This window comes from Ceraceosorus guamensis (assembly GCF_003144195.1).
Source record: "Ceraceosorus guamensis strain MCA 4658 unplaced genomic scaffold IE81scaffold_28, whole genome shotgun sequence".
NCBI classification, from domain to species: Eukaryota; Fungi; Basidiomycota; class Exobasidiomycetes; order Ceraceosorales; family Ceraceosoraceae; genus Ceraceosorus; species Ceraceosorus guamensis.
This window is the reverse complement of record NW_020290023.1, coordinates 39,761-50,600: the sequence shown is the minus strand read 5'-3', so window position 1 is coordinate 50,600 and position 10,840 is coordinate 39,761. Positions and strand designations below refer to the sequence as shown.

The 10,840-nt window shown below is 54.3% G+C and overlaps 3 protein-coding genes across 3 annotated transcripts; 1 reads left to right on the top strand and 2 right to left on the bottom strand.

The window, feature by feature from the left end:
• Nucleotides 1-60: 60 nt before the first annotated feature.
• On the bottom strand, nucleotides 61-1,611 carry IE81DRAFT_347287 (alpha/beta-hydrolase; the record flags this gene model as incomplete). The annotated part of the gene is made up of 6 exons (XM_025516130.1): nucleotides 61-229; nucleotides 352-565; nucleotides 669-688; nucleotides 759-1,128; nucleotides 1,236-1,479; nucleotides 1,549-1,611. The coding sequence occupies 6 exons, from the start codon at nucleotides 1,609-1,611 to the stop codon at nucleotides 61-63; spliced, it is 1,080 nt and encodes a 359-aa protein (XP_025369700.1).
• An 816-nt stretch (nucleotides 1,612-2,427) lies between these two features.
• IE81DRAFT_323299 (hypothetical protein) lies at nucleotides 2,428-4,652 on the top strand. Its single transcript, XM_025513896.1, has 7 exons — nucleotides 2,428-2,785; nucleotides 2,871-3,099; nucleotides 3,190-3,408; nucleotides 3,504-3,664; nucleotides 3,755-3,852; nucleotides 3,957-4,067; nucleotides 4,155-4,652. Exons 2-7 carry the CDS (start codon nucleotides 2,874-2,876, stop codon nucleotides 4,339-4,341), a joined length of 1,002 nt encoding a protein of 333 aa, XP_025369699.1. The 5' UTR covers nucleotides 2,428-2,785; nucleotides 2,871-2,873; the 3' UTR covers nucleotides 4,342-4,652.
• On the bottom strand, nucleotides 3,955-10,667 carry IE81DRAFT_313369 (hypothetical protein). The gene is made up of 3 exons (XM_025512485.1): nucleotides 9,756-10,667; nucleotides 5,782-9,660; nucleotides 3,955-5,700 (listed from the first exon to the last, which is right to left on the bottom strand). Exons 1-3 carry the CDS (start codon nucleotides 10,359-10,361, stop codon nucleotides 4,450-4,452), a joined length of 5,736 nt encoding a protein of 1,911 aa, XP_025369698.1. The 5' UTR covers nucleotides 10,362-10,667; the 3' UTR covers nucleotides 3,955-4,449.
• Between the last annotated feature and the right edge of the window lie 173 nt (nucleotides 10,668-10,840).

The window sequence follows — 10,840 nt, the reverse complement described above, 5'->3', positions numbered from 1 at the left end:
AGGTGCGGCATAGAAGAGTGAGATGCCTGGGATGGTCAGAGCCGAAATCGAGCACCTTGCTCAGCTGCATCGCACTGGTGCGTCATTCTGGCAGATGTAGGGCTTGAGAGGTGGTTCGCCTTTGGTGTAGACGCCACCGCTACCGGCCACGCTGCCTACCAAGGTGGTCACGAAGTCCACAGTCGGAACGACGTCGTCCAAGTTGAGATTGGCATTCGTGAGGTTATAGCTGCGGCCAGTGGGCAAGGGGCAGGGGGTCAAGACGTTTCTGTTTCCGCTCGATGTCAAGCGCACGTCATCCGACGACGAGGCACATCGCGAGACGCAAGCGCGCGCCTGCTAGCCACTCACCATTGATTCTTGTCAAACGTGTTCAAGTTGGGCTTGCCGGTGGGCGAGATGAAGGCGGCTAGGGTCATGGCGTAGGCTACGGGTGTTGCGAGCATGCTCAGGTGGTCCGCTATTGCTAAAGGTCCGCAGAAATCCTGAATCGGCACTTGTACGGAACCTTGAAGACGCGACGAGGTGCTGGGACCGATTTGAGGAATCACAATCTCATCCGTTCCTGAAGCGCGCAGCCCAGGCGTGAGCGTACGAGTGGAGGCGGACGCAAGTCAGCAAGGAAATGGAGATGGGGAGCTGCTGCCATGCCTTGCACGGTGACGCACGAGTGAAGACGCTCGTCGTGCTGTGGAGGAACGCATCCCGTCAGCTCCAGCAGACGGTTGCGTACGTGGATGCAAGGGCACTCTACGCACGGGACGATCTCCTGGCTCATAAAGTATTGCTGAGCCTTCAAGTACTGGCTGTCCATCTTTTGTTGCAAAAAGCTAGCGCTGCAGCCTTTTCCGCCACTGAGGATGGTCTGCACGGCGCACACGGGGTCTGGCAATAAAGTGGTACCGTGGAAATCGGCAGCTAGTCCTACGAAGGAAGATACTTTGGAACGGGCTGTTGGGAAGTAGATGAGCGCGTGGGGAATGTTTAGACCGCCACCCTGGGAGTGGCCGACAAGAGACACTTTGCCCGTCGAGGACCGCCGCGAGAGGAATTGAATGGCGTAGGCCACGTATTCTCCGCCCACTTGTACGTCGGACAAGCCTTTGTTGGGTAGCGTCACCCAGCAGACTATGCAGGAAAAAGTGCCAGGTGTTTGTGCGTCAGGTTCGACAAGCTCATCGCCGTGCTTCCCCTCCAGCATTGCTCCGACTTGCCGCTGTACGAGACTCGCTTACCATCAAAGCCGGGTCCTGCACTAGGCAAGAGCTGGACGAAGGGACTCTGTGGCCAGCTGTTCTGACCATCCAATGCTGTCCCGTGGACCAGCAACACCACTCCTCCTTTACGTCCCTTTATATCGTTCGGACAAGTAATGGCGCTCCTCATCTTCAGCTTTGAGTCGGTGAAAGTGCCATCTTTGCCTGGCAATGGCACAGCGCGAGGGAAGATGCTCGGACTTGATAGAGCGTTGACAATGGGCTGTGATGATAGCAGGACATGGATCAGCAGTTGCAGATGTCTCCAATTGGTCACGAGTTCATGCCTCACTGAGCAGTGGATCGAAGAGATCAGCAAGCCTAGAATGGCCGTGCCAGTGAAAGAGACCTTCATGTTGCGAAATGTTAGAGGGTCCAATCGAGTGTTGGGATGAGCCACGAGGAGTTGATTGTGCAAGAAAGAGGAAGGCGGCGGGAGTGTGAGAATGTTCACGAGAGTAGCGAAGAGAGAGGAACGAACATAGCGATGGATGCCGATGGCGGAGCGTTCTCCGAGACGAGAAGCGATAGCCACAAGAGTCATGGAAAGCCCACGACTCGCGACCGTGCCGTGCATTCATCGACAATCAAAACAGTGCCGTGCATCCATCGACAATCAAAACATTGCACTGCAAGTAACAATCGTACATCAGAGCCTATGCGACACCAGCGACTTCAGCTGCCTGACCACACAAATCACGAATGTGAATGATATGCAAGTCGTAACCCTCAACGATACCCGTCTTGCGGGAGCTTCACAACCAAGACCGAGAAACACAGGACTAGAGAAGTCCTGGCACTCTTGACTTGGCTCGTGATCTGCTCTGTCAAAGATCGCAAGGCTATCCCCCAACGAATATGTACTTTACTTACCCCACAAATTGGGATGTTGTAGAAGCACGCTAAGAAGCGCTTGTTCGGCCATGCTGCACATGCTGTCACCGATAGGCCTTTTGACTCGAGACGCGCAGCAATCTTGAATAATCAAGAATCGCGAACCGTCACCTCTGACCGCTTTATCCGAATGACATCACGTGAGCGTCATTGACTCCGGACTCTTTCTCCGCGGAACGAGCGGCCGTGCGCTGCTTGATTGTGCGCGGTCAAGGCTGCATGGCATTGCTCGCAGAAAGACGCAACTTTGCGGGGAAAGTGTAACGAGCTGTACCTACCTACCTACCTACCTACCTACCTACCTACACAGTCCAGTACACAGCAGCTCATACTCGAGACTCGTCAGAGTCGACACTGGTCCTGCGACTTGCAATCAGACCATCACTCCATAGTCGAGTTGCAAGACCATCACGCACATGGTGGTGAAGCTACGACGCACTCGCTGCCAACGACACTGCATCACGCGAGGCGAACACCCGCCTGGACCCAGATCTACTTACATAAGGGTGTCTTGAAAGGGACGTGCGTGTGCTGGACCTGCTCGCGAGGGTAGCGAGAAGATGTTGTCCACCAGTCGCTTGCTGCAGTCGGTGGGGAGGGATCGATCCAAGACGATCGGATTCATTGGTTTGGGTGTGAGTGGTCACTTCAAACCAACCCCTTCTCATAGACACATGTAGCATGTCCGCTCAATTCTCGAAATGCTCTCCACGGCATCAGGCAATGGGTCGTGAAATGGCGTTCAACCTCCTCTCCAAGACGTTCGAATCGCTACCTCAAGACACCAACGCATCTTTCGTGGTGCACGATACGGTGGATCAGAGCGTCACTAGGTTTTTGACCAGCAACTCTAGCATCTTTCCTGGAAGGCATATTGTGCCTGCTAGTTCGCCTGCCGGAGTGGCCAGTCTGGCAGGTACAATCGTCACCATGGTGCCCAGTTCTCCGGGTGCGTAGCATTGCATCGCAAACGGAGGCCGAGTAGTGCGAATGTATGCTAAGCCAGAATGCTTTCCTTATGGGTCCATCGCACTCACAGAGGTCAAAGAGGTGTATCAGGCTGAAGGAGGGATCATCGAAGGCTTGCAATCTTTGGGCAAGCCTCAAGAGAAGGAGAACAAGACTTTGTGCATCGATTGTACCACTCTGGACCCAGCAGCTTCCAACGACGTGGCGAGCCAGATTAAACGGCTAGGTGGCAGCCAGGGCTCCAGCGATGCACCAGTGTGGGACTACATCGATGCGCCCGTCTCTGGAGGTTAGTCCGGTGCCTCTCTTTCTTATCGCGACGTGTGGGGAACGCGCTAATGATGGAGTACATCCCTGCACGCAAATCACGTTGGAAAATCATAGGCGTGGTCGGAGCTAGAGCAGCAACCCTCTCATTCATGGTCGGATCAGACTCGAGAGCTTCATTTGATGATGCAGAACCTACCCTGCTCAAAATGGGAAGCAGGACTGTGCATTGCGGCAAGAACACCAACGGCTTGATCGCAAAAATCGCAAACAATTTGGTCAGTCTTTGCTCCGTTGTTCGCAATACGCTCGACACGTGATGTGGTGTGCGTTGCTTACCCAGATGCGTGTTGCATGAGCTCTTTTAGTTGCTCGGCATCTCTATGCTAGGAGTTTCGGAAGCTATGCTCCTGGGAACTTCTCATGGTCTGAATCCACAAGTCTTGGCCCACATTCTGAACACTAGGTGAGCATTCTTCCCACGAGCGTCTGCCGGTCTCCGCTCCGTGTGCTTTGACAACGATGAGTTGACTTAAGTGCGGCCGAACCTTATGTCTGTCGCCTCCCCAGTACCGGAAGATGCTGGGCGTCCGAAATCAATAATCCCGAACCTGGAGCTCTCAGCGGAACGAAGAACAGTCCACCAGCAGATCGCAACTACGAAGGCGGTTTCGCAACTCGGTAAGGCGTCCATCTGATGCGATGTCTCTTGATCAAGCTGACAAGATTACTCTCAACACCTTGACAATTTGCATTGCGTCTCTTAAGACTACAAGCCAAAGACTTGCGCTTGGCAATGTCGGCTGCTCAGCAACGAGGCGTGCCGGTGCCGCTCGGTCAGCTCACTGCTAGCATCTACTCCGCTCTGGGAGACAACGAAACGTTCAAGGACAGGGATTTCAGCGTGGCTATCGAAGCGCTCAAATTGGCGTTGGGCAGGGATGAATTCAAGTAAGGGGAAGGCGCAGGGCGCAAGAAGTGCATGCATGACTTTGGAGCAAACAAATAATGTACAAGGAAGTGCTAGCACCTTTTTGCTGTGACTCTTATCGCCGCGCTTCAGTCACACGTCTGCGCGGGTCCGAGATGATGTACGACCCTCGAGTACGGGCTCGAGATTTGTAGCACTGTGCGCGTTCTGAACGCCCGGGAATGTTGCTTCGCTACGTGGTGCGCTGTTGGCATCTCTCTGAATGTTCAAAGAGGAAGAAGAAGCTGAAGTCTTATCCGGTGCTCTTTGAGATGAGCCCCTGTGAGCTAAAGCCTCCACTTTGGCGCCCATTTGCGAATCTAGCGAACCGGAGAAAGGGGGATTGCCTCCCGCCGCGGCGCTCAGGTGAGCGATGGTGCTTCGGTAGAACATTTCGAGCGCAAACGAGTCTGCGCAGAATGCTTCAAAGTCTCTTCTCACAGAGTCGGCATCGGGCGTATTTGCGGTGCCCGCTGCAGAGTTCTCGCGGTTTGATCCGACCTTACCTGGTCCATCCCTTTCTTGCCGACCTCTGCTTTGATTGCTGCTGGCAGCCGCGTGCGAGTTGAAGAGCCGATTGTTGAGCCACAAGAAGCCCTCTGCTCCTCCGAGCACCTGGACGAAAGCTACGCCGGACCTATGAACAAATTGGCTGTAGGTGAAATGCTTGGGTCTCGAATCGTAGACGAAATCCACATCGTCGGGAAATCTATCGCTGGCTTCTTGATCCAGAATAAAGCCGAAGCGTCGCAGAAGCGCCCATTCGAAGTAGTGCTCCGCGTGCGAGAAGGGAGATAACATGAAAGAGTAGAGGGACGAGTGAGGAGGCTGCAAAGCCAGGAAGATTTGAGCTGGAGCTTGAAATGGGTTGCGCGAGGAGACGTCGGCAATTTGTCCGATCGGTGCTTCGATCAGCTTCAGACCATACCGCTCCACCGTCCTTGTCCAGGTCTGAACAGTATCTTCGATGAATCTAGCAGTAGTACCCAACCAGTGAATTTGGCAATTGAAACCATTCGCTGGGTTGTGGGCGATGTCGTGATGCAAGAAGGCCACTTCTGCCCGATCGCTCTTGCGTTGAGAGTCCAAGTCTATGATGTGCGTGCGACTCAATTTGACCAGCTTGCGGCCTAGGCTGACAGGTTGACCAATGGAGGCCGTTGAGCTAGATCCACGGTGATGGCGACCTCTTTCTGAGGTTAGGGTCCTGAGGTTGCTGAAGTGGCCTGATGATCCTCGACTGTCCCTTGCGGACAAGCCTTGGCTTTCATCCGAGCCCTCTCGCGATGAGGCAGCGAACCATTTGCTGCCCCTGCTTGCAGTGTACTCTGGTCGCAAGCGATACTGAGCAACAAGGTTGCGTTCGTCGATCATGATCAGTTGCGAGGTTTTGACTTCAGACGCACTTCGACCGATTGTACTCACAAAGTAGTGGCCGTCCAAGAACCCATGCGCTCTGTTGACATGCTCGAATAGACCTTCTCTCAACAGCCTGCTCCCGGCATTGCTCGCCTCTTCTCTGGTTTTCACATCCTGGAAATTACGACAGAGCCACGTCACAAAGTCTGCACCAGTGAAGGAGTCTTTGTACAGGATGGCCTGCCAGTACCTATCATGTATCAATTTCCTCTCCGTCTCGTGCCTCATCTCTGTCGCTAGACTTCTCAGGTCCATATTGCCCAGGATCTTCTTTCTGGATCTGGATGTGCTGCTAGTTGCGGAGCTGTTCCTCTGCTTCTTGGCTTCGTTCTCTTGCAAACTCTGATCATCTTCAGCTACAGCAGCCAGCATTTGTTTCATGAACTGCTCATCATTGAAGCTTGCCGAAGGATCCAGACTGGTAGGAATGAACCTCAACCTCGAATAGCTCCTCTCTTCCCTTCCTGAAGCTCTGTTGATCGTCTTCAACTTTGCACGAGCAAATAGGTCAGCTAGTCGATCGATGCCCATCAGTCTGACTTCCTCATCGTCCAGTTGCTCTCCTGAAGCTGCCCTCATTGTAGGCGCCGGACCTTCAGTGGGAACCACGACGAATCTGGCTCTCCAATACCTCAACCCATCGATGAACTTTTCCTCCTCTGCATGACCCGAGATGATCTGATCCAAGTAGGTCCAATTGTAAGCTCCAAAGTCGGGATAGTGAAAAGTAGTTTTGACCGTCTGATAACATGGCACATCGCGTGGCCAAATACAACATGCGTAATCCATGGGTGAAGCATCGTGCTCAATTTTCCTGACATAGCGTTTGACGTGGATGGCGCTCATCGATCTGTCGTAAGATATCCTATGTATCTGATTGGGCATGCCTAGGAAGATCGGATTTCCCGCGACTAGATTGCCAGGTTGAAACAGTTCCGATGGTTGTCTGAGCGAAGCCGAAGCGGAACGGCCGCCAGACGCATTGATACTTCGTCCTGCGCTGCTGCCATGTCCCTCTGCATTGACAGGTACTATAAACTGAAATCCCTGAGCTAGTCTCTGAGAAGACATTTCCTTCAAGACCGCCAGTGCCGGATAGGTCGACGGGTTATGCTTGACCATGAAGCTCGAGGTGTCTGCCGCCACGGACATCGTATAAGGATACTCAAGCCATTGATTGGCCAGATCTACCTCGCTGGGCAAATAGAGCGTAGTCAGCGGCAAGCATGCAGGACTCGTCATGCTACGCCACTTGACCGCGTGTCTGTTGAGTCTTCGCGGGAACAGATGCTGCCACCGCATCAATTGCGTCGAGGATTTGTTCGCAGATAAGCTCTTTTGTGGGTTCGAAGGATTGACCAGTGTCTGCTTCTCCACTTGCGCTTGCTGGGCGTAATTTGTTCGCGCTACTTCTTGCTCCAAAGCTTGCTCATATATCTCTCGCTCTCGCCGCGAGTCAGCCCCGGTCGATGTTGTACGAGTCAGTGGAGGGCCCGAAGTGGTGTTGTGTCCGTCGCGGGTCGCACCATGCTGTCCAGAAGGGATAGCAATTGGGCTTTGCGCGTGTTCTTCGCTCAAAGAATTGTCCCCTTGCAGCACGTCTGTATCAGCATCCGCGTCGGTCTTTGAGGAATTTCTGTCCTGGTCGGAGCCTTTGACGGTCGAGCTAGCTAGCAAAGCCGCGATTCGTCGTGAAGCGCTGGCAGAAGTTTCCACGTCCTTCTGCTCCGTCGACAACAAAGAGCCTGGTCTGGAAGCGCTTCTTACGCTTCCTGCGGATGCAGGGTCGCGTTGCTCCGTTTGAGCACCTCTAAGTGAAGACCACAGCCAATGAGTGGGCAGACGATACCTCGACTTGCTTCTAGTCGCTTGCTGCTGGGAAAGCACTGCGGACGCGCTTCTGGAGGGAGGCAAAGTCTGCGCGGCTGTGATTGGTCCCATGTCTTCAAGGTGCATCTGATCCGGATCTGAGGGAGCGACCCAAGCGGGTGCTTTGCCGACAGGTTCTAGGGGCCTTATTGCTCGGTTAAAAGTAGCCACACTTCTAAGAGAAGTCGGCCTGGACGTCGTTTTACTCATGTAGGTCGACCTTGCCGGACTCTCCGTACTAGCGTTCATTGAGTTGGAGTTTCTCGCGCTTGCGGTCGAGCCGGGAGATTCTGAGTCGAGTCCTTCGATGCGACTCGGTGGACCTCTTTCGTGAGCCGAATCGTCAGGGTGTTCGTCATGCGCCTCTAGCAGTGTTGCTCCTCTGCGCGCGTCCCTGCCCACGCGAGCCACGCGTCCCGCTGGCCCTTGATTGGCCGGTGAAGCGGATGTGGGATTACCCACGCCCAGCATCTCTCCACTCCTCTGTCGCGTAAGACTTCTAGAAGGACTGGAACCCATCGGCGTCAAACCCGATGGTGCCCTTCCTGTGAAGGCGAGCACCATGGAAGATCTGACCTTGCTCGGTGCAATGTCCAAATCCCTCATGGTTTCCGCATCAAAACGTTCTCGAAGGATCCGCTTGACTTCGCGTGAAGGTAGGTGGGAGAGATCGGCACTCATTGCTCCTTCGCTGTGTTGCGCACCGCTGCTGGAAGCGCCTTGCGTAGGCAGTAGCGATCCAGTGGTCCCCACTCTCTCAGCGCTCGAGACCGCTCCGCTGCTGTTGACACTCCTCGTGGGACCACTCATGCTCGATCTTCTTGCATCGCCCATCCCCACAGGCGGGCCAAGCTGCTGAAGTCCATTTCCGCCCAATTGCAAGTATGGCAAGCAAATATCACTAATCTCATTCTCCATGATCCCCATCATTTGAACCTCGTGCATTTTGCACCTGGGCACGAACCTGTCTGCTCGAAAAGGCTTGTCCTGCTGCAGATTGTAGAAGCTGCAGTCCACCCAGTGAGGGATGCTGTAGAAGTCCATGCTCGCCTGGTTTGTTGAAGCGGCGCCTTGCTGTCCCACGCCAGTCGAGAAGCTGTGCGTGTGAATGCTTGCATGTCGCTGATCAAAGTAGAGCGGGTCTGGCGGTCCACTGGAAGGAGCGAGCGAAGGCGTCTTGCGAGCCCTTCTACCGCGTGCAGGGACCGAGTTGGGCCAGGATGTTTGAGACTGATCAGGAATAGCGCTCTCGAAGTGGAACAAAGGCACGGAATGAAGCGGCATCTTGGTCAAGCAAACCAAGTCCAGTCCCGTGCCACTGTCGATCATCCTCTCAGTCGTCAATCTCAACAACTTCTTGCTCACTTTGAAGTGGCCCGTACCAGCCGTCAGTACGACAATGTCGAAGCCTGTCCTCATCAAATCCCGATCGACGAAATGAGCGTCGGCAGGATTTAGTGCCAGGTTGACGGCTTCCAGGATGTTTCCTTCGTGAGATGCGCTGAGTCTGCCTGCTAGCAGCGCCCGATCTCGACGTAGGAGATCGGCCTGAGGATCCTCCGCTCCGGGTGCTCCAGCAGGCCCAGCAACAGGCCTGATAAGCAACAGTATGTCGTGTTGAAACCTGAAAAATTCCTCCTTCAGATCCGTCAGCACCTTGTTCCATTCACAATTGCCTTCCAAGTCCACGATGGTCTTGTAATAGTCAATGTACCATCGTCCATTTGTTCCCTCTTCCTTTTGCAGGGGTAGGTCGGCATCTTGTAGCATGTGCACTTCAGAGGCGTCGTAATGAACGCGAGCGAAAAGCACGACGGAGACGACGTGATTCGTGGGCACCATCTTCCACTTTCGCACCAATTCTGGTATGAAGCCCGAGATCGCCTTTTCATAGTAGAGCTCTCCATCCTCGTCAAATTCCCACATTTCTTTTGCTAGCTGGATGAGCAGATTATACTTTGCCGATTCGGATCTGTAGATCGTGCGGGTGTGGGGTGCGATGTAGCCCGATGTGACCTGCATACACGCACCGAGCGGCGCTCGCATCAGCATGCAAGCATATCCAGGCGTGATGCTCCATGCTCAGCCGCTTCATCGCACCACCAGCTCACCTTCTTCTCTTTGATGAATATTCTGCCCACCGTAGCGCGCACGCAGCCCGCCAGCGTGATCTTTTGACCCACATACACGCACGCATCTTCAAGCTGGTTTGCCAATCTCCACATATCCGCTCTGCCCACATACTGATCCCTAAAATAGAGCTCCAAGTGGGAGATGGTGTGAGGATCTCTTGGAACCTTTGACAAGAGGACGTCGGAGCGATTGTGAAGGCCGTACAGTTGAGCGATTGGCTTGGATAGGCTCAGCTGCAGAGTGTTGCTGCGGACTTCAGAATCGGGCAAAGCGTCGATGGGCTTGAAGACGAATCGCTTGCCCCGAATGGTTTTGTCTGCCCCTCTAGATCCCAAAGATCGCACCTCCAACAGCTCCCCCTCGCTCAGGCCCAACCTCCCGCTCCCAAAGCGTGCGATGACGTCCGGGTGAATGACTACATCATTTGAAGAGAAGTTGGGTGGCTCGTGAACCCACAAAGTGACGGGCATTGAGGCCAGACGCGGCCGCGATTGCTGATGAGAAGACGATCGCCGACGTCCTGGCGAGTCTGTGGCGGACGAGCGATCGAGGCTGGCCGCTCCAGATCGAGCGGGCGATGTCATCGTGGGCCAGGTAGCACTGAGCCAGTACGAGGCGTGGGTACTGTTACGAAGATGTGATGTCTCTATCCGAGAATCGCCCTGCTTGCCAACGTTGTACCGCTCGCCGTGAAGTGTAGAGTGAAGGACCAAGGAAGCCGAAGGGCTGCAGGCCTTCTTGTGTAGCTAGCTGCCTGACCCTAGGCGTCTCGTTGGGAAGGCGTCAAGATGGTCGCTCATGTTCAGAGCGAGACAAGTCGCGTTGAGTAGCAAAAAGCATTGAAGTTGCGTAAGCGCAATCAAAGCGTTGTGAAGGGGGAGAGTGTGCCGGAAGTGGTGAGGAGGTATATAAAGCATCTATACATATAAGCCGACTCCGACTCGCGAATTTGCGTGCACACCGCGTTTGGCACAATCAGACCGCGGCGCGGAGAGTTTTCTCCGCGGAGATCCGGCCGCGAGCGCTTAATTGGCCGAGGATGGTGCGTCGTGGTGAGTGAATG